Source organism: Montipora capricornis, chromosome 6 (genome assembly GCF_036669925.1).
Source record: "Montipora capricornis isolate CH-2021 chromosome 6, ASM3666992v2, whole genome shotgun sequence".
Taxonomy (NCBI): domain Eukaryota; kingdom Metazoa; phylum Cnidaria; class Anthozoa; order Scleractinia; family Acroporidae; genus Montipora; species Montipora capricornis.
Window position 1 is genome coordinate 70,107,021 of NC_090888.1, and position 19,161 is coordinate 70,126,181.

General features: G+C 39.0%; 3 protein-coding genes across 4 annotated transcripts in view; all 3 read left to right on the plus strand.

The window, feature by feature from the left end:
• Positions 1-737, plus strand: part of LOC138054361 (myocilin-like) — a 4,230-nt gene extending 3,493 nt beyond the window's left edge. The window contains exon 2 of the mRNA XM_068900814.1: positions 484-737. Coding sequence (XP_068756915.1) covers positions 484-737 — 254 coding nt within the window. The remainder of the gene's footprint in view (positions 1-483) is intronic.
• LOC138053366 (olfactomedin-like protein 2A) overlaps positions 1-964 on the plus strand; it is a 13,871-nt gene extending 12,907 nt beyond the window's left edge. The window contains exon 6 of the mRNA XM_068900016.1: positions 484-964. The gene's annotated coding sequence lies outside the window, so the exon portion shown is untranslated. The remainder of the gene's footprint in view (positions 1-483) is intronic.
• A 4,822-nt stretch (positions 965-5,786) lies between these two features.
• LOC138053363 (olfactomedin-like protein 2B) lies at positions 5,787-18,616 on the plus strand. Of its 2 annotated transcripts, XM_068900011.1 has the most exons (7): positions 5,787-5,902; positions 6,009-6,091; positions 6,606-6,683; positions 11,850-11,922; positions 13,984-14,248; positions 15,699-15,946; positions 18,120-18,616. In XM_068900011.1, exons 2-7 carry the CDS (start codon positions 6,044-6,046, stop codon positions 18,371-18,373), a joined length of 966 nt encoding a protein of 321 aa, XP_068756112.1. In that variant the 5' UTR covers positions 5,787-5,902; positions 6,009-6,043; the 3' UTR covers positions 18,374-18,616. The 2 variants fall into 2 exon arrangements, with proteins under 2 accessions (XP_068756112.1, XP_068756113.1); XM_068900012.1 differs by lacking the exons at positions 5,787-5,902; positions 6,009-6,091; positions 6,606-6,683 and adding an exon at positions 8,333-8,457.
• Positions 18,617-19,161: the final 545 nt, after the last annotated feature.

The following is a 19,161-nucleotide window of genomic DNA, read 5'->3' on the forward strand; positions in this document are numbered from 1 at the left end:
ACGTAAATCAAGAGGGCGCTGAAAAAGCAGACGAACGAAAAAAGGAAACTCGCCAAAGCTCAATTAGAAACAAAACACAAAAAGCGGTGATAAACATTGTAAAGCAACGCATTTCTATAAACGTGACGATTCGTATGCTACAACATACATTTTCAAAAGTAACCGTTATGACTTTGAAAATTATTTATTTTCAAATCATATGTAGGTCTCAGTGGGACCAGAAGCTCCCCAAGACTCGCCCTATGCACAGGCTACCCAAGATAAGAAATTGTGTTCTCCTAACGTGTCAAGAATCACTGAGGGGTTTCTAAGCGACATCACCAGAGTTGCATTTGAAAAGCGATTTCAGTATTTTTGTACCTAAGGATGGCGCCAACACGATCCAACATGCTTTTACCAGTGCAGTGCACTATCGTTAGTGAATTTTTAATACCGTATAAAATCGCGAAATTGCACTGATACACTTTCTCTTGTCTTTCATAGAACCGATAACTTCCATGGGAAATGCTTTTGTTGCTTGTGGAGTGATCTACACCATTGATAGCTACAACAGCCGATTCACCACAATCAACTTTGCTTATGACACGAAGACCGGAAGACAGTGGAACCCTAACATAAAGTTCATCAACCAGTATGGCATTAACTCCATGGTGGATTACAATCCAAGGGAAAAAGTGCTGTACGCTTGGGATAAAAGATATCAAGTCACTTATCCCATTACTTTTGAGGAACATTAAAGAGCGTCAGATGATCGATCTGTTGATGATGGCAAAGATGCTGTGCTATTGAAACTAGAAACTCTAGATATTTTCTTGTTTTTTAGCCAAATGAAAGATTGTAAACATCAGAAATAAATATTAAAATTGTCGATTTATGACTATACAGGCCGCACGTTCATAAATCTTTCTAAATGATTTCTCACAGACTAGTAATAATTAATACTACAATTCTTGGTTTGCATCCACGTGATGAGACGGCCATGTTAGAGTACAAAACAATAGAAAATGGCCCCACAAGTTTTGCATAATAATAGAGTCAAATTCCCAAAAGGCATTTCACAGCATTGTTCTGTACACCAACATGGCCGCCGTGACGTCAGATGAAAACCATCGATAGGCCATTTCCGAGTTCAAGTTTGTCTCCTCATCAAAGCGAGTCTAACTGCGAAGTTTTTCTTACGCAAATTAGTTTTCATTCATATGTAAAGTAGAATTAATTATCATCACAAAAACTTTGCACTTAAACTCGCTTTGAAGAGAAGGCAGATATGAACTCGGAAATGGCCTATTTCCCCGCTGCACAAAGAGTTTTACATTTTTCATGGCTCATTTTATTTCACAGTATTTACAAGCACCGCGCACCGGTGGCTCAGTTGGTTGAGCGTCGTCCAGTAATGCGGGAGGTCGCAGGCTCGAACCCCGGCCAGATTAACACTCAGGATCTTAAAGTACCCACACACTATTCGATAAGAGTAAGGGATGTAGTCCCCGGTGTTGTGGCTGTCCTGTTCTCTCCAGCAGAAGTGGCAGTGATGTCTCTAAAAAGGCTTACGGTGTATGAGGCCACCTAAGCAGAAACAGCCATAAGTCAAAAAAAAGGGATTTCGCCGAGTGCTGGAACATGTAGATGTAGGAATAATTTTTATATTAGGGAGCTGACGCAACAGGACGGCGGAATGACGAAAACGTGTCGCGCGAGACTGTGCATTCCCAATCTCAATCCGTCCTGTTGCGTAAGCTCCCTATTATTAATAATTAATAGGCTGATTTAGCAACAGAACGGGAACGTCAACACCAATGAGAATTCAGAATAGAGTAGACTCCACTCTTTTCTTCTCTATTCTAAATTCTCATTGGTAGTTTTGTGGCGCGCGACTGACGTTCCCTTTCTGTTGCTAAATCAGCCTATTGTACGGACGAGGACGGCGAAGAAATGTACAAAAATGTGAAACGCATGTGCAAGGCGTGCAGAGCCATTGGTTTCATTGAGCCATTGAGTCATTGGCTCATAACAGTTTTCTGCTGTTCTCCTTGTCGTACGTACTTAAGGACTGACCAGACGATAAATGTTGAACGATCCAACATGTTGAAAATTATGGGGTGGCCAAACGACATCATACATCCCTTTAACCAAAATATAATATAGAGATTTAGCCAAACCTAAAAGCGGAGCTCCCAGGTTATTTATTCTTACTGGCCTTACTTAAACAACGAATTTACGAGATACAACGATCTTGAATTTTTTCCCTTAGCCTGAAGAAAAGCAATCAAATAAAGAAAACCAAACGAACAAGTTTTTGCTGCCGCGGTGAGTGAGCCTGAAGCGAAAGAACGAGGCAGCTCTCTAATCGGGAGAACACATTTTTTTCGAAACGCAAGGGATTTTGGTCAAAGACGCAACGAATTGTGGTTATGCGAGAATGGAGGACTTAAGATGCGCGGTATGATTATCAGAGCCTGCTCTGTTTTTCATTTCGCTCCTCGTATCCTCAAACTATAGTTTCACTGTCAAGCAACAAAAAAATAAATTCAAAATTTCAATGAAATAGGCCAAGAACTTGAAATGTTGTAAGAAACAAGTCTTTTATAACCACGTTTTCAATTCTCAGGTCTGTGCGATACGCCGCTTCTGAGTTATTTGCGTTTCACGCAACTTTATAGAGTTTTGTATGGAGATTCCATGTGGTCCACCAATATGGCGGCCCGAAATCAACGGAAAACGTCTGGAGTTCACTTTGCAATGAAAGCGCATAGTTTTGCTCATGAGATAAAATACATGTGTAGGCATAAACTGCTGAGATTCATAAGGATAGACATTTTTTTTCCAACCAAATGGCTTTGTATCATGGTGCCACGCAAGGTGACGATTCGGAAATTCCAAATGCTGTATTTTCGAAATGAAAGACATCACGGAATTGGAAACTTTAAAAAATATTTGTTTCTAGGTCATCTTTAACCTCCTTTAGATACAAACTCAGAAGATCTTGTGATTTTGATTTTAGAATTTGATGACATCACTGTGAAATCAATCTATTGTTTTCTTTCTTCTCTTGAGTGCATGGGGTCCAGAAGGAGGTCCAGTTTGGGGGTCCACGTTTTGTACCGTCCCTGCAAAATCTCCCTTCAATTCCACGCACGAACCGTCGTTTAATTACCGCAAGCATAATTGAACATCTCCCTTCCCTGGGCAGCATTTCTACCATTTAGGTAAACTAATTACTGCTGCATGCTCACAATGTCCTCAACACTTCCGTTGAAAATGATAATTTCACTTGGCAGACAACATGAGAGAAATGCCGTAAAACGCATGCAAGCATTTTTCGATGACCTCTCCGTTGCAGTTATATCCGGCGACCGCTCGTTGTGTCGCCACCGTATCACTTTTTTGTTATGCTTTATGCGTCGAGAAAATATTGAAATTACCTGGACCGCATTGTAATTTAAATCAATAGTTTTCTTTTCCTCTTCTTAAATGTACATGTATGTATTTCTTTTTTCTTTTATAAACTAGGCTGTCAGATATTTAATTAATATCAAACTAGCCTCCCAGATTAGCGATTGCTATGCTCTCTGTTAGTAATGTGTATCAGTTTTCTAATAAATCTTGGCTGTGACCGTAGTATGGAGTTGTAAATCCGGCTTGTCGTCGACTAAGCATCAGCGTAAATGAACATTCTGCAATTTTGCTTCCTCTGCACCTGTTTCTGCTGTCATTCCTTCTTATGACCTTCTCATTTGAGTCGTTCGAAAGAAAAGAAAGCCTCAACTGAGGGAAGTATACAACAAACTTTTGGAAAGAGAGTTTATAGAAGATCGGAAAGCAAAGTTAACGTTAGTTGCAATTATTGGTCGAAAAGAAAACTGAAATTGGGAGGTCGATCTTGGTTTTGACCACAGTCATGAGTTACTCGACGAGCTGCCTGTCGTTAGTCATTCATCGGTGTAACGGGATGTTTTGCAGTTTTTACTTCCTCTGTGTCTGTTTCCACAGAGTTTTCGTTTGAGGCCGGAAGCAGGAGGTTTCGTCCGGTTGTTTACCATTTTACGTCCGATACTTTGACGCTAGAAATTTAAGATTCTTGGGCTTCTTTTTTTTTCCTTTCTCTATTTTTCTTTTTGGACTTGGGTATCTCAGAGAGCCACGGGCTGAAGAAACACAAGACAATTGCAAAATAAATCCCTCAAGCTAACAGCTAACAAAAAGTCACAACGCCTCATTTTGCTTGCTAAACGGAATAATCGATCTGATGGTATTTCATTCACGCAATAAGTTAATTAGCTTTTGGAGTCGGCCTCACAATGGAAAATAAACAGGTCCGCAGCGTTCATTGTTAAATCGGGTACCTTGAAAAGCTATCGATAACCGGCCTGTTCCATCTCCATTCCTTTATTTTTATCCCCTTGGAGTCGTTTAAGAGAGTTTATTCCTCATTGAACTTCCTCAAGGAAAGTGATTAACAAACTTTTGAAAGCTCAGAGTCATCATGCTCTTCATTTTATTTACCGGGGTCAACGTTTGACATCCGACTTCATGACAATATTGCGAGAATGCACCATTTCCGCAATTTCAGCCATCCTAGCAGTATAGAGGGACAGGCTTCCTATAGCTCAGTGGTAGAACAACTTGGCACAACTAATAATCGAAAGGTTGTTAGTTTGACTCCTGCAAAAGAGAAATTAGACTTTGTCCGAGTCAAAATCCAAAAGATCCCATTTCCTTTACTAGGGTAAACATTGCCATCTACTTGATTACGTAATCGTGCTCCTACCCTTTCTACCTTCCCCCCAACTCTCAAATATAGGCGTAATATTTGCGCGGTCGTAATTATTTTGTGATGATTCCATTTTGTTCGCGTTGTACTACTTGTACAGTGTTGGCGCAGTAACCTGTTATTTGGGTTCAGAGAAAAGTCGGTGAAATCAATGTGGAAAACGATTTTTTTTTTCATCACTGTTGTCATGTCCTCAACACCTTAAAACACCTTAAAGTTGTTTCTTTTCTTTCTTTTTTTTTTTTTGCAGAGGGAGGGAGAGAAATGCTTTAAAACGCATTCTGCACTTGCATCATATTTTTTTAAACCTGTTAGAGCTGTAGTTTCTCCGGTGGCCTCTCCGTTGCAGTTACATCCAGGGAACGCGTGCCATGTCGCCATTTATCACTTTCTGTTATGTTATGTTTCCTGCGTATGCGTAAAGAGAAAATTGAAATTGCCTGTGCACTGCAGAGTACAGGCTGCTTTGTATTGCTTGTAATTGCTGTTATTAATGTGCATCCGTTTTCTAATAAACCTGAACTTGTAGCCTGCGAATACACCCGCCTCTCATCGCTAACCGCTGCTTGCGCCGATCATCGATGAGAGGCGGCTGATGATTCGCAGGCCACTGAACTTGAAGCAATCTTCGCTATGACCGAAGTATGGTGTTGCACTTCCGGCTTGCAGTCGGCCAAGCATCAGCGCAAATGCCGGAATATTCCGCAATTCCTACTTCCTCTAGAGCTGTTTTCTGATGCCATTCTTTTTTTTACCTTTTTCGAGTCCTTCGAAAGCGTGTTTTTCCTCACTGAACCCCTTTAAAGGGAAGAACACAAACTAGTTTTGGACAAAGGGTTTTCAAAAGACCGGACTGAAGTAAATTTCGTCAAAGAGAAAGTTGATTCAGAAATTGGGAGATCGATCTTGGCTTTGACCTTGGTCATGAGTTATACGATCTGCTTGACGTTAGTCATGCATCAGTGCAACGGGATATTCTGCATGCAGTTTTCACTTCCTCTGCGTCTGTTGCTATCGCCATTCCTTTTTATCTTCTTTGAGTCGTTCGAAGGACTTTATTCCTCATTGAATCTCCTCAAGGGAAGAGCTCAAAAAACTTTTAAACGATCACAGTTTATACTGAAAGGATCGGTAAGTGAATCTTTAGTCGTGTATTTTATTATTTTTTTTGAAGGGAAACCTGTTTTTTATCTAATTGATCTACTAGGTGATTGCATCTTGAATTTTTTTCTTTCAGATTCGCTGCTATCGAGTAATTCAACCACCGAAATTATGTTTCTTTATCGTCACCTCGTTGGCCTTCTACTCGCTTTGGTAGTTGTAAGTAATTCTCTTTCCAAAATAAAATGGTTTTCCAAATACTGTCAATGGTATTCTTGTCTGTAGCATTAATGTGGCAAAGTTTCTTTTTGTGGCAAGAATTTCGTAGTTAGTCGAAGAAGAGGGGTAGGCATTTTTGGAGCACCCGATTGCTATCCCAAGATCACATCCGTGGAAAGTGTCAGACGACTGTACACGGTGTTAAAAAGCAGGAAAAGAGAAGGGACGAGAAAGGAAGGCCTGGCTTGAAGGGGATTCAAACCACTTATTCGTTAAAGATTGTTGGATTTCTGAAAAAGGAGCTGAAAAGCTATAGGGTGCTTGATGATCGTTGACGGGGATTTAAATCTCTTATGAAATCCCAACTTTAGTATGATAACAACTGAAACCCGCAAAATGTGGTGACCTCATTGTATGGAGCGATAAGCTTCTCTATTTTTAAATAACAAGCGGCTTGAATTTCCCTTTTTTTAATGTTTTTTTTTAACTCATATTTATTGCAACGTCTTTGCAGATTGATGCACTTGACAATTCCACTGTCAAGCGGCGCACCAAAAGATCCTTGTCAACCAAAAACCTCGTTCTGGAACTGGTAAGTCTCAATACTTAATCTAATAAAACTTTAGTGTTTTCGCCAAAATTAATGAGCGTAGCTAGAATGTCTAAAGACGGTATTAATATTCTTAATGATCCGACCAGAGTTAGCGGGAAGGGGGCGAGCGTATCGAATGCATCCCCCCCGTCTCCCCGCTTACAAAGTGTTTATAAGTATCAACCTTTATTTATCCACGGTAAATCCTTCAGGAAACCAATTACAATAACAATTAAAATAATTAAAATACTAATACTAAACAGCTACCTAATACCTATTGTATTACATTAATCTAGAAAAATAACAATAAAAACCTGTTTTACAAGGATGCCGTGCTCATAGATAAAAAAAATATTTACCCACTCTACAATCTGTGGTGGCGTATTTGAGATTTGAACTCTGTTAGTGATGACGCTGTACGTAGGTGGCGAGGTAAGCTATTCCAAAACACCGCACCACTGTAGCTTAAGTTTCATTTATAGAATTCAGTGCGGGGAAGTGGAATGGCAAGCTTACTCTCAGTTTCCCTTAAATTATACGAAATTAGGTTGTTCCTTTCGATAAATTTTGACCTTAAATATTCCGGGGTATAACTGTGTAGCGTTTTATGCATTAAAGTGGATTTAGAGATCAAGCGTTGATCGTTCAGGTTTTTCCACCCTAGGGTATGAATGGGTTCATCTGCGTCAGAGTCATAATTTGAGAAGGTTATGATACGCGCCGCCCGATTTTGGACTTTTTGGAGCTTTAGGGTGAGGCATTTTCCACAAATGCCCCACACAGCACTGCAATTGAACGAGGGCATTATAAGCAGTATCAATATTTCGCGTGGGACGAAATTCCTAAAACGTTCGATAGCGTTAATACCAGCTGCGATTTTCTTGGCCAATATGTTAATGTGACTTTCTCAGTTAACATTTTCATCGATGTTAAGCCCCAGAGACTTCGCTGGGGAAACTTGCTTTACAGGAGTATTATTTATGGTAATATTAGGTACTTCCTTAACATGAGATAGCTTTTGCCTGGTGCCAATTAATAAAAATTCAGTCTTTGTAACGTTTCAGTGTTAATTTATTGGCACCAAGCCACGTGCTTATCCTATCTCAGTCATGATTAACACAATCGTTTATCTTATCTATATCAGAGCTGGAAAAGTAATACTTGTATCGTCTGCGTACATTCTCGGCTGTGAATAGGATAAACAGTTGGGAAGGTCATTTATATAAAACAAAAAGAGTAAAAGGGCCTAAGATAGTACCTTGCGGTACACCACTTGTAACAGAGGTTTCAGATGACTTGCAGCCATTGACCAAGCAGGTCTGAGTACGGCCTTTCAAATAAGAATCAAACCAGCGATCAGAGGCACCTGTTATATCGTAATGTTGTAGTTTTGATAATAAAATTTATTATATACGTACCGAGATTTACGCACCAAAAAGGATCGAGATAAAAATAGTCTTTGCGCTAGAGAAGACAGCTGATTGGTCATACGATGTTTTTCACTAGTGAAAAACCACGTATCGACGCTCTGATTGGCTATATCGTTATTTTCACTAGTGAAAAATTGTCGTATCAGCCTTTTGATTGGCTAAATTGATGTTGAACTTTGGCGCGGGTGGCCTGTGCACTGACAACGGCAGTAAAATTTGTAAACATGGCGGCCGACTTGTGTATGGTTTTCAAAGTTTTTGGTCTTTTATTGCTTAGTTTTCTCCACAAAAATACTTCAGAAGATCTTTAAAAGTTTTAAAAGTGCTCAAGCGAGGTATGGAAGGTAAAGATTTCTTTTATTTCAAAAATGTTTTGCTATTTGTTTAGGACTTTTGTTCACGATCGGTGGTTTGATAGCCTCTCGATTAACACTTTCCTCGTTAACTTTATGATCTCTGTACTTATATAATAAACAAATTACTTCATGATTGGCTCGTTTGTACGATTTTTATTACTCACTCGTTGTGAAGGATCGTTAAACTCACTCGTTCGCTTCGCACACTCGTTCGTTTACGCGATCCTTCACAACTCGTGAATAAAAATCGTACGCACTCACCTACCATGAAGTAATCTATATATCATAATCTACGGTATCAAATGCTTTTTTGAGATCAAGGAATACGACTGCATTTACAAGGCCATGATCAATATTTAAAGACCAGCCGTCAGTGGCTTCGAGTAGAGCAGTGACCGTTGAGTGAAGTGAGCGAAAGCCTTGCCTGACTGATGATTTGATAGTAATTTGTTCGTAATAAGATAGTCATATAGTTGATCGTAGATTATTTGCTCAAACACTTTCGCCACTGCAGGTATTATTGATATGCCATTGGGTCTATAGTTCGTTGGGTCTGTGCGTTTTCCAGTATTTTTATAAAGAGGGGCAACCCAAGCATTTTGCCATTCATCAGGAAAAACGCCTGTTTATAGACCTTTATAGACAGTAAATATGTCAGTAATTGACTTAGTAATCAGATCGGGGCAATAACTTAGCAGAAATGTTATCAAGACCAGTTGCTTCGGCTTTACAAAGCTTCGACAAAAGTAAACGCACGCGTGATGAATTAGTTTCTACTAGAAAAAATATATTTGTGTTTTCGGCAAGGAACCGGGTATAATTGCTTTGAACATTTCTTACATCGTTAGCTTCACGTGACGTCATAGCTGCCATGTTAGTGGACGAAAACAAAAGATCTGTCATTAGCTCCTTTTGTTCGTCCACCAGCAATTGTACATTGCAGCATTGTTATCTGTGTCTCTCGAGATTGGTTGCAAACCACCTATAGGCTAGGTCCGATTTCAGAAAAATACTTATTAAAAGCCTCGGCAGCTTCACATGGATTGTTTACCTTCTAATTCAACTTCATTAATCGCTGCTTTATTGCATTTGCAGTTGGTGATATCATTTATGATTTTCCACATTCTTCGACGGTTGTTAGTAGAGTTATTAAGAGCCGTATTGAAATAAGCTTTTTTGGCATTCTTAATACCATTGTTTACTCTGTTGCAAAGTACTTTAAAATTTGCCCAGTCGGTAGGATCATTTGTCCTCGCAGCTTTGGGTTTAAGGACATCTCTGCGATTCATTAGTTTTATTAAATGGGAATTCATCCATGGATTCTTGGCTGCGCGTGTCTTTTTTTCTCGAATCGGAGCGTATGGCCATTTAATGTTTGGGTAGCCTGCGTAGCACGGCGGTTTTGGTTGCTGAGTAATAAAGGCGGGCGAGGGCAGAAAAACTGTGAGGAGATTGGGGCGGGAGCAATTTTAATTCGTTTTCCTGAAATTCCTGAAATTCAAAACAGTGAAAGCATCCGTTTGTCCGTCTTGCTTGTGGTGTCTCCATTAGAGCTACATGTTGCAAGGCACAACTAAAAAAAAGGGGCTTGTTACAGATATTTAATCAGGACTTACATGATTCCTGCAAACACTTACATGTATCGCTGCTGCATGTCCTCTTGTGTGTTCTGGCCTCTCCTATGTGTTACGGCACGAGTTTGGCAGGTTCATCAGCACTTTTCAAATGGGTATCAGGAGGCAAACCCCTGCCCCACCCATCATTCTTTTTTTGTAAATCAACCACTACTTTATTGACTCATTTTCAACTGTTTTAGACGAACTTTAAGGTGTGTTGTGTTTGTGGAATTAAGGTGACTTAAGGCGACTTAGGGCGACTTAGGGCGACTTAAGGCGACTTAAGGCGACTTAAGGTACCAGAGTAGGCCTCACTTTCAATTCCATCTAAACTGATAAACTTCACCGTGGAGCTAACTGTATGGAGGAAAAACGGCGTGAAAGTGCGGCTAATTCGTGGCAATGATTTAACTGTAAGACTGTACAAGCTATTGAATCACTGTATGTTGGTTTTCTGCTTATAAAATAGAAAAGAAACGGCGATTAAAGGGTAGCCCACGAGTCCATTTTGACGCTGACGGAAGTCCATAATTCAGTGGCGGTCTCTTTCATTTGCCCTTGGCCCAGCAGTTTATGGTATTAGGGACCTTAAGATCTACAACGGCGACGCCAACGAAAACGTCGTTCAAAATTACAAGTTTGCACAAATTTTCCAAACTTTTTCATCATTAGTCTAGTTCGTCGAACGTCGATAAACTACTATTGGTCATCTCACGTCGTAGATTCGTAGAGAACTGAAAAGAAATGTACAAATTGTCACACCGCACGTGCAGAGCGATTGTTTTGCTCATTAAATGCTATTGTTTGGTGCCGTTCTCGTTGACTTCGCCGTCGTAGAATCTTAAGGTCCATATTATCTAAATTTAGAATACATGCCCCGCCAAATAATTAATCGCCAATTAGATTGGGCCTAATGACCACAAATCTCCTGATCTGTCCCTGCCAAATAGCCGCACGAGGGATTGCACGTGCAGCGGTCAGTGCTAAATGCAAAATCGAGCGCGGAAAGCAATGCCGCTCAAGTGTTGTTCCCGTAAAAAATCTAGCAGTAGCTGTTCTAAAAATAGACAATAGCGAGGTTAAGAAACGAGGACGGCTACGGCAACGACAACGCCAAAAACCAGCAATATTATTGGTGAAAAGAGCAAAAAATAATCGTTTTTCACGAGCGGCACGCATTTTTGTACATTTCTCTTTCCTTACTCGTCAAAACTACGAAGTGAAATGACCAGTTAACGTTTTCAGGTTTTCACGACAACGTGGACAAACAAAAGTGAATCTTTCCTTCTCTCTCTTTACTTCAAATCCTTACTTACCAATCTCCGACAGACTGGTTATAGGATACTTTGCTCACATTGTACATTCAAACTTAACAAGATGGAAACATCGTGAAACACTTAGAACACCTCAAACTGATAGTTTGAAGTGACGTTTTCTTCGCCGTAGCAGGCGTGGTCCTCATTACCCAATCACCTTCTACCCCTTGATTTAACAAGTGACTTGAAGTTGCTTCAATTCCGCTAGAACGGTTTTTAGCTTTAAACTGACCTTAAAATTGTTATCGTAAAGATCAAAAGTCTTCAGAGGACAAAGTTGTCAGAGAAAAATCGGGCAAAGAGGACGCGTATTTTAAGCTATGGCTGTGACATACATTCAACTCAACACGTCTATTCCAATGTTTTAACAATTTTACAGTAAGAAATAACTACTGAAGAGAGCGTTATGTTATTGGTCGTTACTTTATCCTGTTTTTTACTTTGTTAGATGCATAGGATGATTATTGAGGAGAAGAGTGACTTGGCGAAAGCAGACAACAGTGTTAGCATTCTCCAGAAAGGTTTGTTTTGCCTTCCACTCGCACTTGTAAGATTTTGTTTTGTTCCGTCAAGTTTTTTAGTGAATTCAACATAAGATGTAATTTGTTCCAAGAAACTACTTTCTTCTTTGAAATGTTTTTAGTCACTTTTTACTGTTCAGGAAGTAAATAATTAAGTTACTTGTTGTTTATTCAAGTTGTCCTGCTTATGTATTTATTACAAGGTCGTAGCTAGAAAGTTTTGACCTGGGGGGGGGGGGGGGGGGGCAAAGAAGTGAACGCCGGTAGCACAAGTCGTTACGAGGGTCTGGGGGGAATGCTCTCATGCACAGAAAAACTGAAATAGAGAGGCACGGAAGTGCTACTTTCACAGATGTTTCGTCATAAGTATGCTTTAATCAATCCAAGTTTAGAAAGACAGGTACTTTTAGAGGTTAAGGTTTTGTAAACTACTGGTTTTACCAGTAATTTGTGTTTACCCAATAAAGTTGTATTATTATTATTATTATTATTATTAAAGCTGATTATTATTATTGAGCTGATAGCCGCCAAGAAAGGAGAACAATACTCGCAAACAATTTCCTGGATCCGAGCAAGGACATCCTTTGCGCTCCTTCGGTCGGCCCTGGTTTGCCTTCGAGGATCGCGGGTGAAGCGCCGTGCCGCGTTTGATTACAACAATTGCGATATTGAAATCGCAGCTGCCGAAGGAGCCATTGACATTGTTTAGTGTTTTTTAGTAGCTTTTGTATAATAGGGTTTTGGATTTGCCATTCGCCTTTCGCTTTCTTTTTTTTTTAAAGATAGTTTTAGATACTTTTTGCTTCCAATTCTTAATTACTTTTTAATATTTCTTGTAAAATTTTAGAAGTGAAACTGTTATTATTAGTTATTAATAAGACAGTTTTTTTTAATTGTACATAATTCAATTTTCAAGAACTACCTTTTATTTTTTTTGATGTGATCTATTTTTAGTTTTACTTGGCAAATAAAGATTATTTATTATAAAAATAATACTAATAATGATAATAATAATATTATTATTATTATTATTATTATTATTATTATTCGTATTGAACTGTTGATGAATCGCTAAGTAACAGATTAGTCTATGATGTCTCCAAATGGATTTCCCTCAAAAATATCTTTATCAATCAAGACAAGCGAATCGGCTGTGAAAAGATCCAAAGGTAATATCAGTAAAATCCAAACTATCTGCCTAACACTCCAGAAAGAGACTACATTAATTTTTCTTTCGAATATTTTTTGGGGGGAACTGTCCCACTTGCCCCTCCGCTAGCTACGGCCATGATTTATTCAGAGGATGAAATGGTATTGTAAAGATGGATTCTTGTTCCCTTTTTTTAAGCAAAGGACTGGATCGAGCAAACTGTGGCAACAAAAGCGTGAGGCGCTATTTTGCTGGGGTCACTTTCGAGCTAAATTTGACGCTAAAGCTTCGTGTATATAGATGGTGACGTTTTGGATAAAAAATGGGAATAATGCGGAGAAACTTTGAAAGTGGTTTTTACAATATTGCGGCTACATTACATTCCTCTCACAACAAGATGGCTGCGGCGATTTTGTTGTGCTTTTCTCCAAACAACAGACGCTCAATCTGGTCTTTTTTAAGTTCAGCGAATTAATGCTAAGCGTAAAAAAGTGTGGTTGGATAATTCGTCAAAAGGCGAGAGATTGGACAATTTCAAAAATTATCCAAGAAATACGTAGATAATGGACTTCGAGATCTCCGAAGCTCTACATTGGCTTCATTTGAAAACATCTCTTCTAGATATATTTCATAAAGGCCTAGAAAGCGCTGGCTTTTCTTGTGTATTTTTTCATCTCAATCAATACCTAGGAATTCCTTAACACGAAAGGAACATGCTTTGAGAATGATATAAGCATACATTTTATTTCAGAAATTTGATTTTGTAGGTTGCGCAATACTCAGTATCATGAATACCAACATTCCTGGGTGAGGAAGACGTATCGCCAAAGGCTGTTTAATTTCTGCTTACTTTTTAGTCGGGTTATGATCTAATTTAACGGTTTTTCTTTCTTTCTTTTGCTTTTCTTCAGACAGTTGTGCCAACATCAAATTAATTGGTAAACCTGTGACCCACAACGCAAGACGATTGAAATGGGGAGCCTGGATGAAAGACCCGCTTGGAATCATGGGAACTGAGACTATATTTGTTATGGAGTATTATCATGCAAGTGAGATTGAAGAATATGAAAATATGGACAAGTTTAAAGCTGGTTTGGCGCGTAAGAAATACACACTGCCTGATACCTGGGACGGAACAGGTGCTGTGGTGTATGGACCATACCTCTACTACAACAGGTAAACAACTAGACTGGCCCTTTTGTTTCAGAAATTATACCTCTGCTTTATTTTTTCCGCCGTTTGGAATAAAACCAAGTCCGATTATCTCTTGTTCCAAGATTAACTAAACCTGTAATCTTTAATGATGTTTTCGTTTTCTGCTATGTAGACAAACAATAATAATAATAATAATAATAATAATAATAATAATAATAATAATAATAATAATGGAGGAGTAAGTAAAAGGTTAGATGGATGGCTTACGAAGCTAGGGATTGCTATCAAGAAAGGACTCTTGCAGGTTACAGCCTTGTTAGGAACAGCAAGGATCCTAAGAAAGGTTCGGGAAAACTAAACAAGAGGGAATAACCCAAAGGACCTTTGGCCATTGGCTATGGCTCGCTTCTTTGGTTTAAATGCGGTATAACATCTGCCGGAGCGTAAACGCCACGAGAAATAATAATAATAATAATAATAATAATAATAATAATAATAATAATAATAATAATAATAATAATAATAATTTATTCAATCAATAATGAAAGGGAGAGATCCTACCGGAGATTATTCCTATACGAGGGTATCAGCCCGGATGTTATTGATCTAGAGTCAAATTTGATGACGGAGGAAAACCTGAGTACCCGGAGAAAAACCCTCGGAGTCAGATTGAGATCGACTGAAACTCAGCCCACATACGACCTCGAGGCCAGGGTTAAACCTGGGTCGCAGCGGTGAGAGGCGCGGTTGATAACCACTAAGCCACCCGGACTCCCCAAAATGACGATACATAATCCTTGTTTATCATGACCATTCTGTTTCGTCCTGGTTTTGTAGATGATAATATTGCGTCTTTTGAGTAAATCTGAGATGTGAGAGAACTAGTTTGTAAAATAAACTGAATTATAGAATGGTAAATACTGTGATCTCTCCCGGTAAAATTTGAAAAAACAACACAAATAAACAAGCAAACAAAACAAAACGAAAAAACAAAGACAACTGAGAAAAAGTGGGAATTTTTTTGTGATCTTTTTCACGTTGACTAAACTTTAGTTAAGTGTCAAGTCTTTTAGCACTGCGGCACTAATTGGGGGGAATGTACATTGGAATCAAATCAAACAAAACGTTTGTTTTTTAGGACAAGGGAAAGCCTGAGTATCCAGAGAAAAATCTATCTGCGCAGAGTAGAGAACCAACAAACTCAACCCACACATGACGCCGAGTCTTGAAATCGAAACCAGGCCACTTTGGTGGTAGCCCAGTATTCTCACCTTTTGGGACAGTCTTCCTTTCCACAAAACATCATTTTTCGACCCAGTCTGAAAAGAGCCTGTGATCACCAGCAGAAAAGCACTGAAGTTGTTATTTACATCAAACTTCGTCAATGTGTTAGCTCTTTCTCTCCGTACAAACAACGGTGTTTTTGATTGCATCCGCGGAGTCCGCCTTATACTTTCTTTTAATATTCTAGAGCAAGTTCCAACGTAATTGTAAAGTACAATCTGCGCTCAGAACAAATAGAGGCTCAGATAAGCGTGAGCAATTGCGCACCGAGAAGTAACGAGTACCAGTGGGGTGGATACAGTGGAATGGACCTGGCAGTGGATGAGCATGGTTTGTGGGTGTTATGTGGAAACACCAACAACCTTAAAAGACTGAGGGCCGGCAAAATCGATGTGGTCGCAAACGCCATTGTCCTAACGTTTGACCTAAACACGGGTAAATACGTCTGTTTAATGAAATAATAAATCCAATGCTGTGATAGTGCGCGTAAAAGGAACGAATGTAATATATGAATCAAACTACGGGAACACTGGATCATTTCATATCAAAGATTTAGACGTGAGCTATTGTCAAAGTTAGAATCGATAGTTTCAATTAAGCACATTAGCTTTCGGTTCCATCTCGGAATATTTCTGTCATGTGATTTATACTGAGAATCTAATGACTTGTAGATCGCATGAAGCTGATACCCAACATCCCAGGTTGGGCGCCAACATTTAGCAGCGATGTCGGGTTAAAGCACAACGCAATCTTCCTGGACTTTCTGTCCCGTGCTTCTTGACATAAATCACGTGAAAGAACGTCTAATTACGTCACATGATAAAGAAACCGTTATGGAATCGAAAACTTGGATCCTTAAAGCATTCCATATGATTGCGTAAATTCAGAATGTCATTTTCTTTATGGCCCTTTTAAACATATATTTCTTCACCAAACTTGAATGCAATTGACCGACAATTTTCACTTTTATAGGCTTGAATGTGCTCCTGAACAAGTTGAAAATGCTTCGCAAAGGCATTAGCAATACGACGACTCCAAAAATTCGTTCCTCAAGAAAACTTATCGTGCGATACTACAAAGCCTGTTTCCCCCACGGAGAATATTTAAGTCCCTCACAAACATGGAGCAGCAGAGATGAACACTAATAACTAGATAATGAGAAAAGTGTTGCTATTTGTCCAATCCGCAGAATATGAATGTATCAGCTTCCAAGAGTTTAAACAATTACTGAGCTAGGCCAGCTTGCATAAAAATAAGTTCTTCACGATGAAAGCAGTAGCTAAGGGGCTGATTTACGCATACTATGCACTAATAACCACACAAGCAATAATTAGCACTGTCAATTTGTTAAAACAAAAGAAGTTAACTGCGTCTGCGTTTGTTGCTTGTGCTTATCCGCCATCATTACCGTTCAAAGGAGCGTGAGCGGCATTGATGTGCCAAGCTTCCAAACAACGGCGTTAGGCAAGAATACCCTGACAATGCAGAGTTTTCCTTTTCGCAAAGAAAAAACCCGTCTTTTGATTCTTCTTCAAACTAACTCGGCTACGCCTCGTGAGTCCACAACATTTTGACCGCTGTGATGACGAATATCGTTGTCGATAAAAGTACAGACAACACTGAACCACTTTCGATTTGTTAATTACACTTTATAAATAATAAGTTATTATTATCATTATTATTGTTATCATTATTATTATTATTTTATTTATTATTATTTATTACTATTATTATGATGCTTGGCTAACTAATCACACAAAAGCGATATTTCTTGTTTACAAACATTGACGTCACATTTCTTTTGATATTCAAATTTGCCAACCACGGGAACAAAAGAAGTCATTGTTTCAACAGCCAATGAAGTTCTGGTTGGCATATTACTAACAATGGGTGACGTCACGAGAAACATCACTATTACCTGGAGTAATTCTAAAATTATAACCATTAAGGTCACAATAGTAGCAAGTACGATAAATACTGTAGGAAACAGACAACTTTTTTAAAAGACATGTTTCGGCAAGCTTATGCCATCATCAGTTTAATGTGTTCCTAATTGTGAACAGTTATAAAGTCTACGGGTAGATGATGCCTTTTAAAAAAGTTGTCTGTTTCCTACAGTATAACCATTAACATTTGAACCGTGATGATGGAACATGCTGTGAAGATGACACCTATTTACACCTCAAGCAAGCAGCGCTCATTGCTAAATGGTGGCATATACAAGGACTCTTGCGTTTTCGGACCACACCTGATGAAGACACTACACAAGAGTGTCGAGAAGTTGGGTCTTTGGAATGGTAACCTTTTTAAGCTGCATTGAAATTTTTTAAGACCAAAGTAGCATTAAACAACCTAAGAAAACATGAGCTGAAACAGCGAGTCGAGAATTGGCGATTTCGGTGGTATTTAGTCTGGGCGATTATTCGCAACCGAATCAAGCAATTTCTACATTGTTTGAATTAACACATTGCGATTGAACGACCATTTCTATCTTAAACAACAACGCCAGAAGACATGATCCAATGTATTCTAATTAAGCTAATTAAATGGTGACGCAACATAGAATGGAGAAATTGCACTGATCACCTCTTAATCTTGTATGTTATAGAACCGATCACGTCGATGGGGAATGCTTTTGTTGCTTGTGGAGTGATCTACACCATTGACAGTTACAACATCCGATCCACCACAATCAACTTCGCTTACGACACGAAGACGGGAAGACAGTGGAACCCTCGCATAAAGTTCATCAACCAGTATGGCGTCAACTCCATGGTGGATTACAATCCGACGGAGAGAGTGCTGTATGCTTGGGATAACAAACGTCTAGTCACTTACCCGATTACTTTTGAGGAATATTAAACAGCGCATCAAATGATCAATCTGTTGGTGATGAGAAATATGCTTCGCTAGCTACTGAAACTTGCTAGAGACTCTTCTCTTGGTTTTATGATCAAAGATTGTAAACATCAGAAACTTATATTAAAATTGCCCTCCTCAGTGATTTTGTATTCCGCGCTTTCGTTAGAGCAGTTTTCAAATGGTTATCCAAAGTGATTTACGCGATTGCAATTGGTACGCTTAGGGATTAGTTTAAAAATCTCGTGCCAGTTTATCAACCAATGAGTAGGAAAACCAAAACCAATCGCGACTTGCACGCGCAATTTTTCCCACGCTTTGAGCAAGTTACATGGAAGTGCTACGAATGGATTTGTTCATTGCGCTGTTTGCTTAAAAAATATGACGGCAGAAAAGTAAAGCTACTCCGGCTGAATGATATTATTTTCTTGGTTGGTAGCATCCTGCGCAAATTTTCAAATTTAAATGTAGAACTGTGTAAAAACAGGTTAGGCCATGAAGAAATCATCACAGATACGAGCACTTCCTTAGGAAAACTTGAATCATTCAGCCTTTCATTTTGGTCTAATGAAAAGAACTCGAACGCTAAGATTCGTTAACATATGTAATCCCAACTAAATCAAGAGCATTACAATGGTTGTCAACACAAAATCCAGCTGTATCCAGTGTGACCATGTTAGTAACTGTATGAATAGTTGTCGGAGTATTTACTATGTTCATTGGATGTTACAAATCTAAAAATATAGTTCATTTAGTTCCAATTTATTCATCATTCTACTAAAAGCACGTTC

Excerpts from the sequence above, each read along its gene's own strand:
- LOC138053363 (XM_068900011.1), top strand. The coding sequence starts at position 6,044 with ATGTTTCTTTATCGTCACCTCGTTGGCCTTCTACTCGCTTTGGTAGTT. Across the intron at positions 6,684-11,849 it reads AAAACCTCGTTCTGGAACTG|ATGCATAGGATGATTATTGA; the intron begins GTAAGTCTCAAT and ends TTACTTTGTTAG. Across the intron at positions 11,923-13,983 it reads TGTTAGCATTCTCCAGAAAG|ACAGTTGTGCCAACATCAAA; the intron begins GTTTGTTTTGCC and ends GCTTTTCTTCAG.